We start from the raw sequence: 23,773 nt of genomic DNA, 5'->3' as shown, positions 1-23,773 counted from the left end.
ACCTGGACAAAAACCAAACCAAAACAACCATTCCAAAGCAGTATGTATTTCTGTGAAGTTTTGGAAAATAACTTATATTCAGGTGTGTCCTGCTTTTGGCTGGGAAGGGAGTTCCTTTATTCTCAGCAGTAGGTAGAGTGCTGTGCTTTGGAATCAGTATGAAAACAATGTTGATGGCACGCGGCTGGTTTGGCTGTTGCTGAGCAGTGTTTACCCTGAGTTGAGGACTGCTCAGTGTTTTGTGTTCTGCCAGCGAGCAGGTGTGAGAGCATAGCCAGGGCAGGGGACCTGAACTGGCCAGCAATGTATTCCACACCATAGAACCTCATGCCCAAATTAATAATCTGGGGGAGTTACCTGAATTGGGGGCTGCTCACAGTTCAGGGATAGGATTTGGTATAAGCCAGTGGATGATGAGCATTTTTTTTTTATCTGTCACTTGTTTTCCTTGGTGTTTCTCTCCTTTTTTGTTTTATTTTATTAGTAGTATTTCATGTTACTTTGTTTCAATTACTCAACTGATTTTCACTGGCAAGCTTTTTTTTTTAACTTCTCCCGTTTTTGATAAGGACGTGAGGGGGAGTGTTTTCAGATGTGGCTGTGTGCTCCTAGTTGCCAGCTGGGTTTAAACCACAACAAAGTGTCGTGCCGGTTTTTAACTTGTGTGAGCACATTGCCACAGGTTTTGAAACAACTCAGGAGTAGAATAAAGTGCTCTACATCCACTTCCTTATTTAAGGTGACTAGGTAGAAACAATAAGGAGAATATGTAACACTGCTGGCTGTATTCCTGACAAAGAGTAAACTGAATGCAAAAGACAAAACTGGGATGCCTGGAACATTTTACTACTAATAATGGTAAAAATTAAGGGTATAGCTAGCTTCCAGAAAAGTACTTGGTTTGGCAAATTCCATGGTGTTATTTTACCTTGGTGTGGTAAGGATCTTCTCCTTGTAATGTGACAAGCTAGTTTGTAAGAAAGTCTGGGTGTCTAGTTCAGTCTTCATTATTTCAGGTAGTTTGTGGCTGTTTGTTATGCTTAAACATGAGGCACTAATGGGCATGATTCTCAGTGTTCTTCCTCCTTTAGTGTCCATAAGTATTCACTGTTTCTTGTTCAACAGCATGCACCTTCCCATGCAGTTCCTGCTTTCAACCACGCTTTCTGGCATTGTGATTTTCTGTTTTGACAAATAACCTGTTAATAACCTTCAGTTGTTGTCTCTTCTGGCTTGTTTGAACATCTTTCATCAGGTTCATGTAATGCCTAGCATCCATTGTACCCCCACCACTTTATCCTGATGCTTCAGGGAAGAACCAGAACTGCGCTATCACTTTTGTATCCAGCAACAACAAGCTTGTGTTGGTGAGGCACCAGATGAAGAATTACAAGGCAGGAGGATGGCACCAAATTAATGAAGAGTTGAACCTGGCTTTGAGATTATATATAATCTACTTACTGTGTGGCAGGATATACTGTCAAATACTTTGATCAGCGTTTGATCCTGAATGAAAATTCATTCTTGAACTTCCATTATTCCAGATCTAGGGAAATAGCTGAGCAATGGTTTGGGAGAAAGGCACTGAAGTATCAAATACTGAAATCTAATAGCGATCATAGTTTACGGGTGTTTTCATACATGCTGCTCAGCCTTGCCTGCTCAGTGATATATGGGTTGTGTGTTCAGTAAATAGAATCCATCTGCTGAAACTATAAGCAAACTTACTTGTTATTTAACTTAATAAATTAGGGATTGTTCAATGACATACACAGGTTCCCTCATTTTGCTGAGTTGTTCTTAAAACTCAGTTCAAGCCTTAATGCAAACTGAAATATAGTTTGAAGCTTGAACAGTGAGTTACATTACAAGTAAATAGAAAGGTTGATTGTATTCTCTAATTAATTTAGCCCTTCTTGTTCACATTCATGTAGGGAGTTTCAGATACAGTGCTACGCTTAATTGAGTTGTATGTCTGAGTGTGTGCTCCTGGCCTTATTCAGTGCCAAGATAATAGTGTGGTAGTCTCCAAGGCATTGATCACAGATGACAGTAGTGACTTAAGAATATGAGGCAACTTTTTGCAGAAAAGCTGGTGCCAGCTGAATGATACTTCATCTTGGCTCACAAGTCCTCTGTGAGATTTTCACTCTGCAGGATCCCTCTAGTATTATTATAGAACATTCCAACAACTTGAATTGCAAAATCCACATACACAAAAGGGTTGGATGCTTCTTACTTCTGTATCTGAAACTCTGTTAAACTTTCCATGCTTTACAATGATTTGATATTTAGATATATTTACAATGTTATGATAGGAGGAGTGAACACTGCAGAGCTTAGCAAGTTTCACGTGTTCTAGATTCAAGCAGCCAGTCAGATAACACACACTGTTATTGCTTCCACTAACGACACAAGTAGGTTTTCCCTTGATTACCAAAAGATTGCTGTGCAAGCCACAGCAGGTGTAAGAACCCTCTCTATGAGATCAACTTTTCATCCATTCTCGGCTGAAACAGGCCACTTACCCCTCAGAAAAGAAAATCCTTCTCCAAGTCATGGCCCCAGCTGTTCCGGCTGACTAATTCAGCATTGTGACAAGCGTTTCCTCTGACTGCACTAGGGGAGACTGAGTGCCCCATAACCAAGAATCTGGCAGAGGAGAGTCCCTCCTAACAACACTGCACTGATCAGATGCACATACATGGCCAACACTGAATTGTGACCAGCATTACCACTGTGAAGAACACGAGCTCCGTCTGATGACGTTCTGTCCAACTCTGTAATTTATTTCTGTTTCTATGACCAACTCAGAATCCTTTGCTTTTACTACCATGGTACTTCAACGAAGACTGAGAACATGCATGAAAACTGAAACAGTCTGTACAAACTTTAGTTGCAAACATACTGACACAGCTGCTTCAACGATTTTATGGAAGCATTCAACTTTAAGGCAGTTTTTCTAGAACTACAGGTCTAGACATCTGAATTGTGTGCTGCATTTTATATCTTCACTTTGTGTAACACAAGAAAGAGAGAATACTTCAAAGTTATCTGAGAAACTATTGTCTTCAAGAAGACAAGATGAAATCTACAAAATTAAGCAAGATACCCTGTAAGCTTTAGTCTTATGGAAACATGTTAGAGATAAAAATGTGACCCTTCCTCTACATGAGTATCCATCATTGTACTGCAGACTAGACAACAGTACCCTGGATTGTACTCTAGACTGCAAAAGCCTATGTACTTTTTAAAGGGGTCACAAAAGACTTGAACTTTACTCTGTAAACCTATAACGCTGACAGTAAAGAAACACCACCACAGTGGTCTGACAGACAGTTGCCAGCCACAAGACAAACAGGAATCTGGATTTTTTTGAAAAAAGTGTGTAAGAGGACCAGACTCAACAGCATGTAAGCTCCAACAGCAAGGCAGCTGGACCAAGTCTGGAAAAAATACCATATAATAGTGATCAGTAGGCATGTCCTAAAGTGGACTTACTCTTTATCTTCAAGCAGAGATGACAGAAGGCAGCAGGAATTGATTAAGTCTTCAACAGCAGAGCATCTATCTTCTTGTACTAAAGGTAACTATTACTACAGCTTCACAGTTCATACACAAGTCTATGAATGTGAAACACAGTCCTAGGCTAAGTCTCTAAGCATATCCTGCCTCACTTTTTAAACAGAACAAGCAGGCATGCTAAACTGCAAATTTAATCCATATATAACCATTATTACCAGTTCAAATACAGTCAAGAAAACCAGACCTATTCATGAGCAGGTTCTCTTTTAAAGAAAGTAAGTTGTGAGTTTTATGAGTACATGATTATTTTAATGAAAGAACAGTAGAGAAGCTTTGAAGCAAAAAAAACCAAACAAATACCTTCACAAACTTAAAACATCTGAGTTAGCTGTTTTCTGAAATTAAGGAGTCTATATTCCATGACTTTCAGTTTAGCTAAGAATGCCACAAGCATGACTGAAAACTGGAACATTATTCCACTATGTGGAAATTAAGCATTAATCTTCCACATGTACAATTGAAATTGTACTAGAGACAGTAGGAATTAAAAGAATGCAGCCATTGTTTTTTTTAAGGCAACTATAGTCACATTTTTACCTATATTCAAGTTTCAGAAAAGAAGGTCTAGAAAATGTTGACCATACTATGATATTTTTTGCTTTTTAAGTGCCAGCTACTACTGTTTCTTGTATTTTTTTCAAAAGCTGCTAAATCCATCTATCTTGTGAAAGCAGAAAGCATGTGCTCTTTTAAGTGCTTGACCGGGCAGCTCCAATAATTAAACTTCATTCCATTTTATTCTCTTCCCTAACATTTAGAGTATTTTTAGCTTATTTTTTGTAACTATACATGCTTAACACTAGATTACATAAAATGTTATCATTATATGATAAATGTTACCTCTGCTGCCTTTAAATATGTATAAGCACTTAAACTAAATTAAACAGTTATCTAAAGTGGCTGCCTGGAATTCAGTAATGTTGCTTTCTTGAGACCAGGGTCCCCTACCTATTATTAATTAATGTACACGATAGTTTTATAATTTGTATTGATATACATCTGCATTAATCAAAAGCATGTAAGAGTTAACACATAACACAGACTCTAAAATAGCTAGGCACAGTGACTCATTCCTGACAGATTCTCTGGTTAACATGTGAAGATAAAGTGACGCTTATGACCCACTTATCAGATGCTGCTGTCAGTGGGATTCTCACATGAAGAGAGACTCTTGTTCAGCACCCTTTAGAATTGCCAATACTACCAACATTTAATTTATTTACCTTGAATAAAACAATAAAACAGCAATCAGCTACTTTAACTCTTACTGGTAACACATGAAATGCTTTTCCATTAATAAAGAAGACTTCACTTTGACTATTAATCCTGCCCCCAACACAAAGTTCTGCCCATGAAGGGCATGCTTGGAGATCTATCAGGAACCTTCACAGATCAGCTTTCTCCCTTATTCACAAATAAGTCCCAAACTAAAAATCAATAAAATAATCAGGACTTGGACTTCAAACGCCTCACATGAAATTAGTAAGTGAACTCCAAGGTGCCTCCTTCCCCTCAAACAAAACAAGGAAGGCCTTAAAATTCAAGACCTCTCAATCCTAAAGAGTGCCGACAGCTTCAAGGAAATGAAGCACTTTCACCTCTACACATGGCCGTGAGGTTGGAATTAGATGCTTATTAAGGTACCATCCAACTGAAAACATTCTGTGCTTCTACAATAATGCAAGTGCACTTCAGTGCTGCAGATGTGATGACAGAGTGAGTGCTAAATAACAGGGTGGGAGATAACTTGGCTTAAATCCACCGGATGCTAATGAGTATTTGGGTCAAGATGACCCAAGTGGCTGGCCGTGATATCTCTGAATTTTAACATATGGGCCTGGCAACCCAGTAATCCCAGGGGGAATAACTCTGACTCTCAGGACAGGACTGCGGTTTCTAACGGGGCACAACTGCAGAGATCACACTTCACACACAGCGCCACGGGATGATGCCCTTTGGGATAAACAAGTTGATCTCTGTCCCAGTGGTCTGTGGGCTATGGTTACTTCCTCCCTACTGTTGGTCTTGAGCAGTGACAGTGGCCACAAAGTGAAACGCAGTCTTTGACACTGAGCTTGGGGGATAGTAGCACTCTAAGGCAAGGATAGGATTCGATTGGCCCACAATGTTGCCACCAAACTTCACTCTGTTGGCAAACTAGCAGACACAGGGTGGTGGAGACACCAGTCATTACAGACCTTGTTGATATCTTTAAGTATTGAAGTGTACTTCAACTTCTATGCTACCCTAAACTTAAAATGTAAAGATACTCACCAAGTAACTAGCACACATGACAGTTCATTTAAGAAAGACAAAAAGAATTGCTACATTTTAACGGAGGAACAAAACCAATAAAAGGTCTGAAATTCATGTCGTATTTCTTCCTGGTAACAATCCTTGTTCTGATTTAGAAGGAAAAGAAAAAATTTGCTTTTCAAAACTCTCTGAAAGTGAGTAAAAACAAGATTGAAAGTCAAGAGCTTTCTCCTCAGCATCTATAAACACAAGGTTATCTTGCTCCAGGCTACTTAAATCAGAAGTATTGCTCCCAGTGCAGTTACAAGGTAAGACACCGTATTTCTCAATCTCACTTAAAATACTAAAACCTTTTGGAACAAGATCGATGCAGAATTTTTTTCTGGCAGCTGAAAGCGTATCTCAAAGCTGAGGAGCTGCTCTCTGATAAAAGTAGTAAAACCATCTATCTATCTATCTTCAAATAAATTCAACTCTGTAGTTCTCTGCTACTGAGAATGTACTTGAAATTCAGGATCCTTCTCAGGCATCACTTCATGTTACATGGAAAACATCACACCTTGAAACAACTAAGTCCAGCTCTATTCCCAAATAAGGAGTCTTTTGAAACTACACAGCAGCAACAGTGTGCTTCTGGCATATATAAGATCAGACCCACCATGTAAGGATGTGGGCAATTTGAACACTGATCATGAAGACCTTGAGGTTAACTTCTGTGGGCCTGCAGTAGCTTCTGAAGTCCTTCCTAAGCAACTTCAATAAGGAACGACAAATATGTGGGATATGCAAGATAGAGACAGTGTCTTTGAATAGCCATCCCAATAACTGATGAGATAGTACTTTACATCTTTCCACTCCAACAACAAGAGAGCAGGAAACACCTAAAGAAGGGACCTTTGGTTTCAAAGCATTAAAGTCATTACCTACAGAGAAAACAGGCTTGTATTCTCCATCAACCAGTCTTCACCTGAAGACAGCAAGCTGTGCCACCAGCCCCATTTGGTTTCTTTGGCATCCCCAAGAACATTCTTTACACTGAAGAGCAAAGATTGCTTTATGGTTTGGTCAGGCCAGAGCAACTAAAAGCAGCGATTTCAGTATCCCAGACTACCATGCTGAAGGAGGGTGCTTCACAGATTTACCCATTCCACTACCTAATGTCTTAAGAACAAGTCATCTGCTGTAGGAAGATCTGCAGGTTATTCAGAGCCATAGGGGAAACAAACAACAGAATTCAGCCACCAGAAGTCAGACAGAGACTGTTCAGTAAAAAGGAAGCAAAGGAGCATAAATTTATTCAAGAGTGCATCCTAAACAAACTCTTCAAGTGCTGCAATTGAAGCAGCACTTGAAAAAACCAGCTTTACCCATGAAGTAGGATAATCTGCCCTTTTTCCAAGGTACAAGCTTCTTCACTCTGAAAAGAAGCAGCTTTGCATCAAGTGCTGAAATCTAACTTCAATGAGGTGGAATTAAAATTCAAGGAAACTTTGTATAAACATCTGTTTTTCCACATGTGAATCTTCTTTCCTAGTACTCTGAATCCCAGATAAATGTCCTGTAAGCATTTATAGCACTCAAACTAACCTAAATGAAATGCAAATAAAAAACCCTTAGTTTTGGGGTATAAAATTTCAAACATTTTATTAATATAGGTTTCTTCTGACCAGTAGCATCAGCACTGCTTCCTTCTGCCTTTATTCCACAACTTAAAAGAAATGCAGAATACCATCTGAAAGTTTGCTGGTTGGAAAAATGAAAAGATACAGAAAACTCCAAAACCAACATACCTGTTATTTTGTCCCTGACAAGCTTGCAGGATTCTATTTCCCCAATGCTGCCAAAGAGACTCTTCAGTTCCTCTTGGTTCATGTTTTGTGGAAGGTAGTTGACTATTAAATTGGTCTTGCTATCTTCTGTGTTCCCAGAATCAACTGGTGATGAGCAATTGTTGATGGTAGCTGAACCATGGGCTGTGTTATTACAAGTTGGTCCATTAGACAGTTGTGTTTCCATGGCAGCAATTACCTGCTGAAAAAAAACAGAAAACAAGAACCATCAAAATTCATATTTCAGCATCTAGTAGGAGTGTTCAAACAAGAACCTAAAAGACCTGTCACTATGCAGAAATGGTACTGTCAAGGCCATATACTACCTCTACATGCAAGAAAAAAAACAAGCAAACACCAGTACAGAAGGGCATTAAACTGTTAGTCAAGACAATATTTTAGAACCTTGCAAGCAAATAAACTATCTTCTACAAGCTCATTAAATGAAATCAGCACTCAAAGCTTAGTTTCCATCCTCTGCCATTCCCGCCATTTAGGGGAATCACAGTCTTTTTATTATAGAAGTTACCAAACAAAACTAGCCTCTTTCAAAAGTAATTATTTCTATCAACTTACAACTGGTTACTGAAAAAACATGAAATGCAGCTTTTAAGGAAGTAGAATTTGAGTATTTTCAAAAAAGAGGTGGGCATTAACTATATCCAAAGAATACTTCTCATGAGAAATAGCAGAGATCAAGATTAGTACTTTGAAGAGATATTTAGAGGATATATGAATGTGCTGGGATGGAAAATACACACTCTTCCTTGACAACATCCATGTCAAACCTCTGTCATCACAGGCTGGAATCCGGTTTCTAAATACTTTTATTTGCCAAAATTGATAACTCTTATTTCTTCCCTCGCCTGAACTCTGAGAACAGATTTGAATCTTGAACTTAATTTACTTTTAGACCACTGCAGAACTGCTCTGTGCCTGGAAGACCACAGAATAGATCCTCCTAGAGCCTGTGCTAAGGCAGATGGAGAACAGGAAGTCCTGTCTGACCAACCAAGTGGCCTTTCTGTGATGAAGTGACTCCATCAGTGGATATGGGAAGGGCTACAAGATGTTTTCTATCTAGACTTATGTAAAGCCTTTGACACAATCCCCTACAACATCTTTATCTCTGAAATAGAGAATATCTATGGGTGGCTTAATAGACAGATAAGAAAGTGACCAACAGAGGTGGTAGTCAACAGCTCAGAGACTCGATGGCCCTCAGTCACAAGTGGTGTCCCTCAGGGGTCCATACTGTGACCAGTGCTACTCAATGTCTTCATTAGTAGCACAGACAAACAGATCAAGTACCCTCCACAAGTTGGCAGATGACTCCAAGCTGAGTGGTGCTGCTGACACTCGTGAAGTTCAGGATATCATCCAGAGGTACTTCAACAGGCTCAAAAAGTGAGCCCATGGGAATCTCACGAGGTTTAACAAGACCAGGCGTTAGGGGCTGCATCTGGGTCAGGACATTCCCAGTATCAACACAGGCTGGGATGAACAGATGGAGAGCAGCCCAGTGAAAAGGGCTTGGGGGTGCTGGGGGTGAGAGGCTGGACATGATCCAGTCATGAGCACTCCCAGCCCAGAGAGCCAAACGTGTCCTGGGCTGCATCCAAAGCAGTGTGGGCAGCAGGGGAGGGAGGGGATTCTGCCCCTCTGCTCTGCTCTGGTGAGACCCACCTGGAACCCTGCATCCAGCTCTGGGGGCCCAGCACAGGAAGGACATGGACCTGCTGGAGTGAGTCCAGAGGAGAGCTTGGATTAGAGGGACAGAGCACATCTCCTGTGACAAATTACAAAATTTGTCACAAATCTGAGAGAATCAGGTTTGTTCAGCCTAGAAAAGAGATGAATTTGGGGTGGCCTAATTATGGCCTTTTAGTATCTGAAGGGAGCTTACAAGAAAGATGGAAAGAGCCATTTTTGAAGAGCACAGGACAAAGCGGTATTTCTTCAAACTGAAAGTTTGTGAGGTGGTAAGGCACTTGCCCAGAGAAGCTGTTGATGACCCCATCCCTTGAAACGTTCAAGATTAGGCTGGATGGAGCTTTGAGCAACCTTATCTAGTGGAAGGTGTCCATGGCAAGTATATTAGAGACAGACAATCTCCAAGGTACTTGCAATTCAAACCTGTCTGATTCTACTGTGTCTCACTCCATAGTAACTGACTATGACTGCAAGATGCAACAGAAATAATCAGAGAGTCTGCTTGTACACAAGCACTTGTCCACAAGTTGCCACATATACAAAAGCCTCTCTGCCACCTCGGTCAGTGACTGAATGGCAAAAGATGGTAAATACAATGGATTTTTAATGGCATCATAATATTTAAGATTTGGGCAGCCTACTCTGTTTGAGCCCAACTGTTTAGAGCAATATGCAAGAAAAAACTAAGTAGGTTAATTCTCCAGTAATACATATTTCAATGCAAGAAGTTCACTAAAGAAATCCATCAATCACTGAAATTTAGCCTCATAATTAAACTGCTAAGAGGAGTTCTCACAAAAAAGCCTCTTGTAAAATCACAGAGCAGCATCAGGACCTCTGAAGGGTCTGTCCTAACAGTCCTGTTTAAAGCACCATTTGCAATCAGTGCATATCCAAACAGCTGATGAGGTCAGCTGTGTTCAGAGACTGCACAACTCAATCTCCTATTAATACAAGAGGGCGTAAGTTGAGTTTCTTACTAGAAGTCCAACTTCAACGTTCCTGGGAACACATTTCTATGCTCTGTGCTCTGCATATTGAAGTATTTTCCAAGAGGTTACTTCAGCACAAGGCAAAAAAAAAGATACATCTATTAGGAACACTCATTAGAAAAGCATGATCTAGTTTTCCTGTAGAGCTGCAACTGGAACAACATTTTCTTCCTTTGTGCCAAACTCCAAAGGGTAACCTGCTCCTGGCACTGATGAACATGTCCACTGAAAAGATTACAGATTATCCCAATTAAGATAAATTACTTTTCAAAACACTAGCATACCTGTTAAAGGTAGTCACTAATGCTGTGCTCTGAGGCTCTGTAGGTTTGCCTTTTCCCCTCTTTTTGTGTTTTATTCTTGAATTTGAAGTGTCCATTGATCAAAATTAGCAGGATTTAACAAGGACAACAAACAATTCTCTCTTAATTGCACATTTACTTTCATGTTCAGGTGGCAAGAATGGGATCCTAAGCCAACATTCAAGTGAACAGCTGCAGTAGCCTGTGTGTGCTGAAAATTACAGCATCTCTCAGCTATAGAACCATCTGCTCTGAATAAAGTGATACTAATATGTTTTACAAATAATGCATACCCCACTAACAGGCTAAAGAAATTGTTCATAAAAGACAATGCACTAAATATTTTTCACTCAGAAAAATAGTTTGAGATAAATTTACAGTTTTAAAAAAGTTCTTAGAATAGACTGGCAAATATAATTTTTAAATACTAATCATAACAACACAACTATACAGGTTTTCAAAGTTACTGCAATTTAGTATTCAGACCATACCAAAACCATTTTAGTACAATACTCCTCTTCAATTATCCACTGTGTATTTTCAATTAGTACTAAAATCTAATTGACAGTAGAAGAAAGGCAAGCCACTGCAGTGTAATTTCTACAGGAGATCACCATTTTACAGAAAAAGTTTCTTGGTATGCCACTGTGCTCTAGGCTCTCACAGAATAGGAACACAACCTACAGCCCATAATGAAACATGTATGTGAGTTAGCGTTCCAAATGGAAGGTTAAAAGACTTTGGTATGGCCTCAGCACTATTAACATGTAAAGAAGTAGCCTACAGAATTTAAGAAAAGTCCCACAGACCCCAGTCCAAGGCTCTGCTGCCCACGAACCACTTCTAAGCAGAGAAGCCACATCACACAGTCTGACTGCCATGTTAGTTTGGAGTTGCCGTCTGCAATATGGACACAAAAAGTACTGTATGTTAGATTAGCAAGATAATGCAACAAATCAGCTTGTACAAATTTACAGTAATTGCATTTATATTCCCAGCACGTCCATGCAGTGTGGCTTAATTGGATTTGAGGCAATTCCAATCTAATCTTTACAAATTCAATTGTAAAATTATTTTTCTTATGTGAAATAAGATGTTTATTTTTAAGAAGGTTTAGAAGACAATGCAGTTTAGTTACCCCTGCATCTACCCTGGAAACTACCTCCAGTACCACACCATGCCTAAAAGAAACTATGCCACAAAACATATTTTTAAATCTTCAAGACAGAAGAGGAAAGAAAAGAAATACAGTGAGTTGATTTTCCATCAGTACATAAGATGATCATGCACCACTAAAAGACAGTTCCCCTTACATGTCCTTTCCCAGCCCACTGGAAAAAAAAATATACAAAGATGACAAAGTACTGTATTAGAATCCAGTCCATTCTTGTGCAGATGGTACTCACTAAGTTTTCTTGCAACAGCTGTTTAGAAGTACCACTGAACATATAAGGGGCAACAGAGTCAAGGATTTATCAAGTGGAGTAATTGGAACAAAACATGCAAGTGTTTTTCATAAGGGTGTTCTTATAACCAAGAAGCTGTTCTTCATTTTAACTAAAGCACTGAAAATCCAGTTAGATTTAAACTGAACAATTCTAGGAGGATACCGCAAAGGCTAATAGGCCATTTGCAGATGATTACAGCTTGTCCAGATGTGAAATACAACCACAAGAGGAACAAATAGAAAGGCTCCTGAAGACTGCCATAGCTTGAGACTGCTGCTACTGAAGAGATCCTTCTTGCCCACAGTTAGCAGATGAGGTAAGTCTAAACTTGATAAAAAAAGACAGGTTTCCTAAGGCTGACGAATCCAGGATTTATAAAGATGTACTTTAAAACTTTTTCTGTTTCAAAATGGTGCACATTACTTTTCATGTCATTTTGCTACCAAGGTCGGCATGCTTAGCTGACTTCATGTCTGGTCTTTATTTCTAACTTAGGTGAATAAAGACCTTCAATCACCCTTTTATACAAAATACTGAGGTTTGGAATCAAGTGCAAGTTTGCATGTCATTCTCTGTGGTCTCAAACCAAAGATAACAGGAACTTCTCAAGCTCTCCATTATTCACTGGCAAACACATTTGATAAACTGCTTACTACATGAATAAAACCTGGAGGTGGGCTCAACTGACTTCTCTCAAGTCCAGACAAACTTTATTAAGAAGACTGCTTTTAAAACAGCAGTCTCCAATACTCTTGTCCTACAGAGACTGTAGTGATGTGCACAAGATGATGCATTTGGATCTCTATGGCTTTCAGCAAAGCAGTGTGACCCCAGGGATTATTTGTTTCCTGTGAACCACACAGGCTGGAGATGGAAAACGTCAACAGAACAGCTCACTTGTTTGTACAGAACTTCAGTGTACTCACTTCACTGTTCTCTCAAGCACCGCACCACTTCTCAAAAAAAGCCAAGAGCACCTGTCAGTTGAAGTACTTCCAGCTTGCATAACACATTTATCTTCACTGAAGCCTTCTATACAGTACTTGCAATCAGTGTGCAAGTCAGCTCTTTGACTAAAAAAACCCATTATGTCTCAAAAACTTATTTTGCTCTACCAGTTCTTCTACCATTTCTATTACTTTCAAGGCTGTACAGACTGCTCTCTTACATCTAGTTTGGAAAACTGGAATTCTTAAAATTTTATTTACATTTCTATCTGACCTAAAAACAGTACTCAATATGGCTAATTACATTCTAAGGGGAAAAAAAAAAAAAAGAGAAAGCTTCCTGAAATGAGTTTTCAGCTTTAGCACTGTACTAAATCAGCACATTAACACAGAATTTGAGCTGTGAGTTTTCTTCCCCCCTCCCCCCAAAGATTTTTAAAATACTGAGCTACTCAAGAATCCCCAGTATCATTAGAAAAAGCTAATTCAGTTTTTGACTACTAGCCTCAGAGACAGTATTACACTTCAGGTCATTAAAGTATCTTAGCAGTTACCACATTCAAAACCTATAAAACCATAATGCTCGGGAAGCAGGGTTCTATACCTGCTAAGGGAAAGTCTGTCTTTAAATACATTCAGATTAAGAGGGGAACAAAGTCAAGTTGACTGAGTAAATCTGCTCTTTATAATGCTGAAAGGAGGCAGAACTGAAGACACAGTTGTTCAGTTCAGCAATCTAAGTAGTTGTCCTTAACATGCAGTGCATGGCAGCCATCTATCTTTCAATAAACTTACTTTTAGTTCATCAAGCACAGATAAGATTTTAAACCCAAACACTCTTAAACACTGTTTATATCGCATTAACTGAATGCCAGTTTCTAATTAGCTGCAGTTCAAGCAAGTCATGAGTAAGGTTTGCCTAGCAGAGAAGCAAGTAGGCTTTTTTGTTTTTCAAGAAAAAAGACATCAGAAGTTCAAAAGACATATGGTTTATGCAATTAGTTCTGGTTGCTATAGAACAGTTCCAATTATAACATCATATTTTTATAGGAGAGCTTTAGAAAATATACTGGAGCTAGCAAGATGAAGACTGGATAAACAATAGCCACAGTGACCTACTAACTTTCCCTTCAACACAGGTATTTTGGTGTGCAACATACTCAACCATTCACGCTCAGCTGAAAATTCAAGCTGAGGCTGGATCTCAGCAGTGCTGACACAGAACGAAGGAGGTGACAAAACAGATAAGCCTTCAACCACCATTACTACCCCACATGCATACAGACGCTAGGCAGAAACATTTAGTGCATCAGACATATGACTAAAGTCTTTCTACCACCTGCTTCAATTCATATCTGTGCATCCTGGACATTGCTGGGTGAGAAATCATTTCACATAGGTTTTATACACATAATTTAATTCCATTTATAGATACTGCACTAGAAAAGTCACTGCACACATGCCTGCCACAATTACATCATATTCTTCTAAGCAATATTATCACATTAAGGTGATTACACTCTGAATTTAAGACAGCAGATACTAAATACATCTGCTTCCTTAAATATGCTATTACTGTTCAGAGGCAACCTAAGCCAGACCATCAGATGCCACCAGCCTCAAAGTTCACAGCTGATACAATGCCCTTGATTAAGTCCTAAGAGATCTAAATGTGCTCCTGTACATCCTCCTCAAGGCTTACATACCAGGAAACATTCAGAGCATGCTTTAGTATTTAGCGTTTGCCCTCCCATCCTGTTTCCCAGTGCAAGGGAAGCATGCAATAATTGCAACACATCATTTGGTCAAGCAAACACTACAGATATTTTCATAATACCAAACTGCAGAACAAGAACCACCTCTGGCTGTGCACATCATTCTTTATCTCTTCCAGACAGAAAGGCCTACATCAGAACTTTGGTCTCTACTTGTAATGAAGTTGTTCTTTTTCCAGAGGATTTATTCCATCTACTTTGACTTACAACAGTAATTAATGCATTTTAACAAGGATAAGCTGCTTCTTCTCTATGGGGACTATTGCTAAACATGTTAAATAAAAAAAAAAATCAATTATTTGAGGGCTCAGTGAAAGGTAAGACCTGGAACAATACAGATGCTGAATTTTGCTTTAAAAAACAGAGCTCAGCAAAACCATTTTTTTGGGGGGGTTATTAAAATTTTAAGTGCAGAATTACTGATACTTTGAATAGACACAATTCTTCATGCTTCCTCTTTAGTGACTTTTATCTTTACTAGTGTTAATTTGAAGGACTCCTTTTTTTTCAAATTGCCAAGTATCTTAGAAGCATACATAAAAAGACAGTACTAATTTGTGCACACTCAAAATATCTGTACAGTAAGAGATAACAGAGACTGTTCAATCTAGCATATGTAAACTATTACATAGTTAGCTTGAGCATCCCAAACTCCTTTGTGGGTAAAGGCACACACAGGCCAGAGGGCATGTCTTTCTTTGGTTAACAACCTTGCCTGTCAGAGTAAAACACTACTCACTCTTTCAATTTCCGTGTAAGAAGGATAGCTGTCAAGGAAAGCTTGATGAGTGCTCCGAGGTCCACATATTAACAACACATCTTGTGCTTGGCAAGTCTGCACAAACAGGCCAAACAATGCTCATTTCTTTGTCTCCATCTTCACTTTTTGTTTAATAGTATTAACCACCATGTCCCCATTAGCAGCCCTTCCCACCTGCATGTACATTCATTTGCTGTTCTCCCTCTATTACACGATTTAAGAATCTGCAGCACAAACTACATCAGAGTATTGATTCATGAGAACTCATGCAGCTCAGGAGAGCAAACCTGAAGAGTACCTCTTGATTTATGCTAAGTTATATGGAAGAACTTTGATAAAATAGATGAAAGACAAACTTCACAGAAAATTTAGAATTTTTCTGATAATGAGAAAATGATAATTTTCTCAAATCTTCAAGTAACTTGAAAAGTTACTAATGTAAACAAAGGCAATTAACACCAGAAAGCATGAGCCCTTTGCAACAATAAAAAGCAATTTCTAGCCTCTCAAAAGTGGCAGTTTAGAAGAACCTTTCCACAGTGACTCTTCAATGAATCACTAAAAAAGTAATACCACTTAACATTTCTACATCTTGGCCTCAAAGTCATAATGAATTGTAGTAAGCACAGAAAATGGTTATAAAAAAAAAGTCATGTGAATTTTAGGGAAAAGGATTGTAATTCACCTTTGTGATTACCGCTGCAGAAGTTAATCTGCAGAAGCTTTCAGCAGGAATGAAGAAGCAGCTGAAGCAGACTTTAGCCTATTCTAGGTAAGCAGTGAGAAGAAAATTGAAAAATTGCAGACAGTTGAACAAGGAATAGCTATTAGAGGCATGAAAGAGCTTAATAGTGCTGGTGACCACACTAAATTTCCACTTTTTTGCTTCTGTTCTTTATCTACTGAATGTAAATATTTGTAGGAACACTAAAAATGTATACATAGATTAAAATAAAAAGTCTCCAGTCATTATGAAGTGGTTTTGCAAACTCTTAACATTCCTACAAAATACTTAAGAGTATTAGGGTACTCTAAACAACGCCCTACTAAAGCTACTATGCATTAGGAATGAAGCCAACAAACACTTGCAAGGGGTTCTGAGAAAATAATACATGTACAACAAGGTAAGGACATAGCTTGGCAATGGACTAATCTAGAAAAAACAAAGGATCTCTTCTGACAAAAATTACTGATTATCCTATCAGATGGGGTAAAGGGAGGGAAACATACAGGGTAACTTAAATTATCCTAGAAACCATATTAGAAAGCTCAGCTCCAACAGTCTTCTGTAAAGAAAACAAGCACCTCCATTCCATTCAGGGATCAGCTCAAGTGAGACTCCAAGAAACCATTAACCATTTTTACATTCCTAATTATTCAGGTAATTTAGACACACAGCCACTTCTACCAACACAATTCCCTAAGCAAGACAGCATCAATATATATTACCAATTACCTCATATAAAAGAAAAAAAAACCCAAAACTCAAAATTATACTTTCTTTTTCACTGCCCTCTTTCATGTTAAAAACACTCAAAGCCTGCTGAGGGAAAATGATTACTTTGGATTGAAATTTTTTTACTATTTGATATTTTAGCTACATGTCAAGTTGGGACTGTTTGAACACAGGCAATATTGATGTTCAAGAAGAGTTTCACCAAAGTGATGACTAGATCACACAAACAGCTATTTCAGATCTCAAATAAATAAGCTCTGAACAATTCCAATCCTTAACCAATATTTAAATAAGATGGATTTTTAACAGGAGCGATTTTTCAACTGCACTATTCCAGCCACATAATCTTGCCAACTATGTCTATTGTTCTTATTTGCTGTCCCAGTCTCCTTTGCTAGCTCTCCCAGCCTTCTAGCAAAATGCTCTCCAAGGCAATACGGCTCTGTCAAAATGTGTATGTATTCTTCAAGATGTAACTGCATCTTATTGCAGACATTTCCTTTCAGCCTTAGACATTTGCAGTCCTCTCAAGCCTACTAACACAAGAGAACAGAAGATTCAGTGAGGGTGAAAGAAGACAACTTGATGACTCTTCAAATATAGCAACTTGATAGGTTGAAGGGTTTCAAAGTCAACATCCACTTGAACTGGCTAGGATGCCTACTTCAATTTTTCAGCATTTACCTCAGCATTCCAGTTGGGGTGTGTAAAACCTTCTCCTCTTACATACTGCAGTTACATCCTTCTTCCCCACTGACAAATTAAAGAACTGATGTTTATCAACAGAGAGGAAGAGGAAGCAAACCAAGTTAGTATGACTGAATAGGTATATAAATCAGAAACACACAAGTAAAAGAAATGGGATCTTCCTAATCAAGAAAGCATGTATCCAATTCCAAGGCCACGCACTACTCCACAGTGCATCTTCCTGAAGGACAACGTGGTTTTGTCCCTCACGTACTCAACCTTCTTCACTGCAACAGAGAGCCCAACAGTGAATGACAGGATTCATCTTCAAGGATAAGGAAGACAAGGCTAAAGGAACAGTTCCCTTGGGCTGGCTTTTCATGGCAGTACTCCTTGCCCAAGGCTCACTGATAAACTGGGGAGACAGTCTGGCCCAAAACACACCCCAACCAGATGTTCCACCAGAGGGTACACCCCAGCAGATCCACAAGGCACCTGGTATCCCCACCACAGCCCTACCCTTCAAGCTATAGGATGAATTCCTTCTGTTTCCTCCCTTAGGAGAGTATTTGTTCTCTGACAGAAACATTTAGCTCAAATGCAGATTAAACAAGAGAAAAGTTGCATGACTAAATATCCCTACCCCTTAAACACTCATGTATACTGCCATTTAGCTCAAAAAATTACATCCTCAACACTGTACAAAGAGAGGGGAAAATGCAAGCAGCTCTAAGTCAGAAACCAGTAACCAACATGCCTCTCCCTTCGTCTACAACCATTTTTAGAAGTACTATCAAAGTGGTATCAGGCTGGACAGCAACACAATGCCTACACATTCAGATGTCTCCTTTAGCCCAGACCATCAGTGGCCTGACATGTCACAGCATCCTTCCTTCTGCTCCAGAAGTCATGACAAGCAAAGCTTACATGCAACACAAAGTATTCAAATCAAACTGAAGCATGCACCATTATGTACACATACAGAATCAAATAATTTTTGCACAGGAAACATTAATTCTTCCACTGAGGAAACCTTCTGGGGAAGAAGATATCTCCATTAAGGTAACAGCTCAACTAGCAACACAAGGTAAGAGGTACTGGGATTTGTCAGGTACTCTGCACTCCAGCAGATACGACAGCAAACAAGCTACCTGAACATGCCCAAAATTGTTTAAATGATGTAGGATTACATCTTAGAGGTTAAGTACTACTCAAATAATAAATACTTGCTTTCATTCTTTGGTGAAAGGCCTCAAAGAGGCTTAAGAGGCAAAGAAGAGGGACTTGTGGCAACAACTGACTTGAGCTGCTGTTTTTTTGGGGTTTTTTTTGTCACAGCTGGGCATGAGGGTTTGGAAGAACATAAGGAAACCCTGTTCAAACTGAAACTTCCAGTCAGCATACTCTGCCCTCATCAGTTAAGAGAAGATGAAATTTCACCTGAAGTTACAAGGCTTCTATTTTATTACTTCTTTAAAAAAAGATTTTGAATCACAAGATGAAGATATCAACAAGCCACTCTTGTTAACAACTCACAGTGAGCTGATATGAAAACACATGGCCAAAGCCAGTTTACTTTCAAAATTTACGGTGGATTAAGACTGACTATTCAGTCCTCATGAAGTGTTCTTAATGGTCTCAACATAAGCACAACTTGCAGAAAAAAAAAACCAAACAAGCTGAACTGGTGCTATGATTTCACCCATCCTGCCCAGCCTATATAGGTTGGAATAGGAATAGGTAGGCACTAGAGTAGGTTACATGAAACCAGTAATAAAAGGCTTCCAACAGCAGATGAAAAGAACTTTCGTTTCATAATCCTGATAAACCATGAGAAATTAATAATGCAACACAGATATGACAGACCCATGTGCTGTGCTGTCTTGCATGCAGAATCTTTATTTCTATAATCCAACTAAAAATGCAGAGCAATGAATATTTAAAAGATTTGCTAGTTTAAAATAATCTTGCTCTTGCTTTCAGTCACCACAGAAACCCTGCCCAGGTCTTAAAGTTTCTAACCTCAGGGGATGGGAATTCTTGCACAAAAATTAATTCAAGAACAGAGAAGCCAAAATGTCAAAACCTCTCACTAAAATTGTCAATAATTTAATACATCATTAATACTGGTAATCAGCTTTTCTTATTATTGTGTCCATAAATATCAAGTTTCTGGGGCCACTTGGTATCCACACGCTCTAGTTCTTTCTTCTAACCTTTTCTTCATGGCAAATTCAACCTGCTTTGTCTCCCACTCCCGGTTTTCTTCAGTAGTCCAAGTACCATTAAACTGTGTATCACTAAATTGCCTTAATATACTTTTGCTCCTTACATGGGCTAACCCACATATCTTAATTTGACTCTCATGCTTTATTCTTTCATGTATTATTCTGTGCTATATCTTATATCCAGACGTATTAAAACTACAACAATGTATACATGTAGCTGACATTTCTATCATCTGTGTCTTAACATTATATATACATATTACTGCAATCTAAGTTTTTTAACAACTAAATATAGATTAGGCAATTTTCTTTCAAATTAGTTTCAAAAAGATGATTGCACTTAGATATTTATCTCTGCATCAAAAAAGACCCCTGAGCTAACACTCTACTTCACCACAGAACTAATTACATGCCTAATTCAATAGCAAGAGAAACACAGCCACAGAAGTACATCACTGTAACAGAGCTCCTAAATACTTGAAATCATATCTATTTTATTCCCATGTACGTCTTCAAGTCTCAATATCAAAGGAAAATCAAGAGAATTGTCTGTGAAAGAGATGGCAATAAGTATTAAGATAGCAAAACAGCATAAACAAAGTCAGACCAACAGCACAAAGCTCTGAATAAACTTTTCTGCCCTCTATCAAAGCTTATGAAGGTCTACAAAGTCACCTACACCCCAAAATATTGCTCAGTATACACAATCAGTAATACACACTGGGGAACAAAGGAAGAGTTTGGAAAGAGACACATACACAAACCAAAAAATCACTTTGAAATCATCAAAAGGTGAAAACTATGATGCTGATGTAATCCGATTTAGAATACGTTTGCTTTCTGTACAGGCTAACCTGCATATTTTTACTATCATTTCATTACAGAAATGCACTAACTCTGAGGCACCGCAGAAGGGCTGCTGCTTTCACCCAGAACACAAGTTTGAGATCAGAAAGTTAAGTCTTAGTTTAACTCTAGCAGCCCTGTAAGAGACCTGTCAAATACCATTATTTGTCATGGCGGCCAAAGGCTGACTTCTCAAGTCTTGAAGAATATCTTTAAATAAACTAGATGGATTTTATACCACAACATTCACTCTAACATGGAGAGAAGAACCCAGGTTTGGAAATTTTAGCCTTTGTTTCATAATGAAACTGGCTAGCAAAACAGGTAAGTTTCACTTCCATGGACTGAACCTTATGCTTGGGCAGAGAACTGGCTGTCTTGTGCACAGCAATCAGTAAGTTCATGAAGACTATTTCAGAGACAGTATGCATCTTCCCTCCTGACACTTTCACTTGCAAAAAAGATGACAGTGGTTTATACTGCATCACCTAAACTACAGAGTGCTTACATCTATACTTTACCGGAAAAGTCAAGAATGTTTTTTACTACAGCAGGAAAAAAAACCAAACAACCAAACAACAAAAGTAAGCCCTGACGACATGCTGACAAGAAGCCAAAAGGCATCAGTGCTTTGGAAGAATCTGAACAAAGGCCCACAGTAAGTATTAAAAACCTTGCTGGTATCAGGCATAGGGAATCACTGTGCTAACCTCATATATTCCCATTAAATATACACGAGTCCAAAGCAGTTAAAAAGATAAAAGTTACACTACTTACATAGATTGGTTTTGTTAGTAGGAGTTGAACTCCCTGAGATGCCATTGTCATAAAAGTGCTGTTGGATTACCCTGGAACACATTCTTCACATTATAATAAAAGCAGATAAAATTAAAGAAGTCTGGGCCATTGCATGTCATCACATTCTAGCTCTTAAAGTGTATCAGAAAGAAAATATTTAGTTCACACTATTCAGTTGGATAGACTTAAGTTTTTCTGCCCACAATTTAGGTGTAGGTATTTAAAAGAATAGAGTAACCAAGAACTTAAAAACACAGGCATAAGGGTCACCAGAAATGAATCTGGATAAGCAAAATTTGAAAGGAGTTAGTTTGTATGAAGTGCTAGACTGTCTCACAGCCATAAAGCCAGGACTTGTCCATCTTCACATTGCGGGTAACAACTTTTCCACTGATTTCCTAAACAAAGACCAGCACCTCTAAGTCCAGCAGTCCTGGTATTGACTCACACATTTCTGATTAAAGATCAAAACTGTGTTTCTTTGTCCCATTATACAGATACAATATTAAAGAAGACATTATTGTTAGGCTATTTTTAAACCAACAAGTCAAACAGGATTTTTTGCTACTTAATTCACTCTGCAGACATTTTATACTATTCTATAATAAATCTACCTTTCAGTCAATGTACAACTTTTAGCCTTCAAAAGTTGATTTTTTGCTTTCATTTTGGGCAAAATACTAGGAGAGTAAGTTCCTAGAAGCATCAACAAAGAAAAAAGGAATTTAAGCTTTCTTGCTGCACGAATACTGTACAAAATGCACCATCACATGCAACATGCAAGTCAGTTCTGCAAAACCGCTTCTTACATAAAAGATGTCCAAGTGCCCAGATTTTGCCGAATTACAGCTCTTTCATTCTATGAAGACAGAGCACATCAAGACTAGCTGCTTAAGGCTTACTTCAGATGCACCTGCTGTAAAATACTTCTATTTCTCCTGAAGAAGCTGTAGCACATAACTTGGACAGGGGCACTCTTCACTCAGTTAAGAGCTGTCTGGATGGTCAGGCTCAGAGAGTGGGTGAATGGTGTCACACCCAGTTGACAACCAGTCACCACGGGGGCTCCCCACAGCTCAGTAGTGGGTTCAGACCTGTTTAATACCTTCATCCATGATCTGGATGAATCGAGAGCACCCTCAGTTAAGTTCTCAAATGACACCAAGTGGCTGGCTGTGTTGATCTGCTGGACGGCAGTAATACTTTGCAGAGGGACATGGACAGGCTGGATCCACGGGCCAAGGCCAGAGCATGCAGCACAGCAAGGTCAAGTGCCAGGTCCTGCCTTAGCTCAGAACAACCCCACGTCATGTTACAGGTTAGGGAAGATTGCCTGTAAAGCGGCCCAGCAGAAAAGGACCCAGGGGTGCTGACTGGCATCCAGCTGAATGTGACCCAATATGTGCCCAGGTAGCCAAAAGGGCCAATGGCATCCTGGTCTTTATCAGAGATGGTACAGAACCTCAAGTCCTGTGCTCCTCACTTCAAGAAAAACACAGAGATGCTGGACCAAGTCCAGAGCAGGGCAAAGGAGCTGGTGAAGGGTCTGGAAAGTGAGTTCTGGTTTAGTGTGGAGGAAAGGAGTCTCAGGGGAAACCTTACCACTCTCCATAACTACCTGTAAAGACTTTAGACTGTAACCAGGAGGGGCTCACAGTTTCTTCTTCCACACAACCAGAAAGAGGACGAGAGGAAATAGCCTTAAGTTGGGCCAGAAGGTGCAGGTTGGACATGAGGAGGAATTGCATCACTGAAAGGATTGTTATACACTGGAATGGGTTGCTCAGGGAGGTAGCAGAAGTCATGATTGCTGCAAGTGCTCAAAAAATGTCTGGACATGGCACTTGGTGCTACTGTTTAGATGACATGGCCATGTCTGGTCAAAGGCTGGACTCAATAACCTTGGAGGTCTTTTCCAACCTTAGTGATTGCAAGAATTTCCAGAAAAAAAAATATTAAAGGAACATTGGTTTTAATCTTGTGACTGCCAAAATTCATTTAACCATTCCAGAGCTCTGGAGCCTGATGTTGAAAAGACTTCTAAGAAGTCAGTGCACGGAAGAGTTGAATAAGTCAAAGTTGAAGTCACAAAGTTTAATGTCACTTTAGCTAATGTCTATGACATTGGAAAAGACAAGGACAAAGGGAGGG

At 39.1% G+C, this 23,773-nt stretch overlaps 1 protein-coding gene across 11 annotated transcripts in view; it reads right to left on the bottom strand.

Moving 5' to 3' along the window:
- ELAVL2 (ELAV like RNA binding protein 2) overlaps positions 1 to 23,773 on the bottom strand; it is an 89,512-nt gene that overhangs the window by 38,730 nt on the left and 27,009 nt on the right. For 4 of the 11 annotated variants that reach the window (XM_015615136.1, XM_015615138.1, XM_015615134.2 and 1 more), the window contains exon 2: positions 7,632 to 7,872. In XM_015615136.1, the coding sequence (XP_015470622.1) occupies positions 7,632 to 7,857 (226 nt within the window). In that variant the 5' untranslated portion in view covers positions 7,858 to 7,872. Of the gene's footprint in view, positions 1 to 7,631; positions 7,873 to 11,486; positions 16,034 to 23,773 lie in introns of those variants that run through there. The other 7 variants (XM_015615142.3, XM_033520526.1, XM_033520527.1 and 4 more) reach the window with 7 other exon arrangements.

Source organism: Parus major, chromosome Z, assembly GCF_001522545.3.
Source record: "Parus major isolate Abel chromosome Z, Parus_major1.1, whole genome shotgun sequence".
NCBI classification, from domain to species: Eukaryota; Metazoa; Chordata; class Aves; order Passeriformes; family Paridae; genus Parus; species Parus major.
The sequence above is the reverse complement of the archived record's forward strand: the minus strand, read 5'-3'. Positions and strand labels throughout refer to the sequence as shown.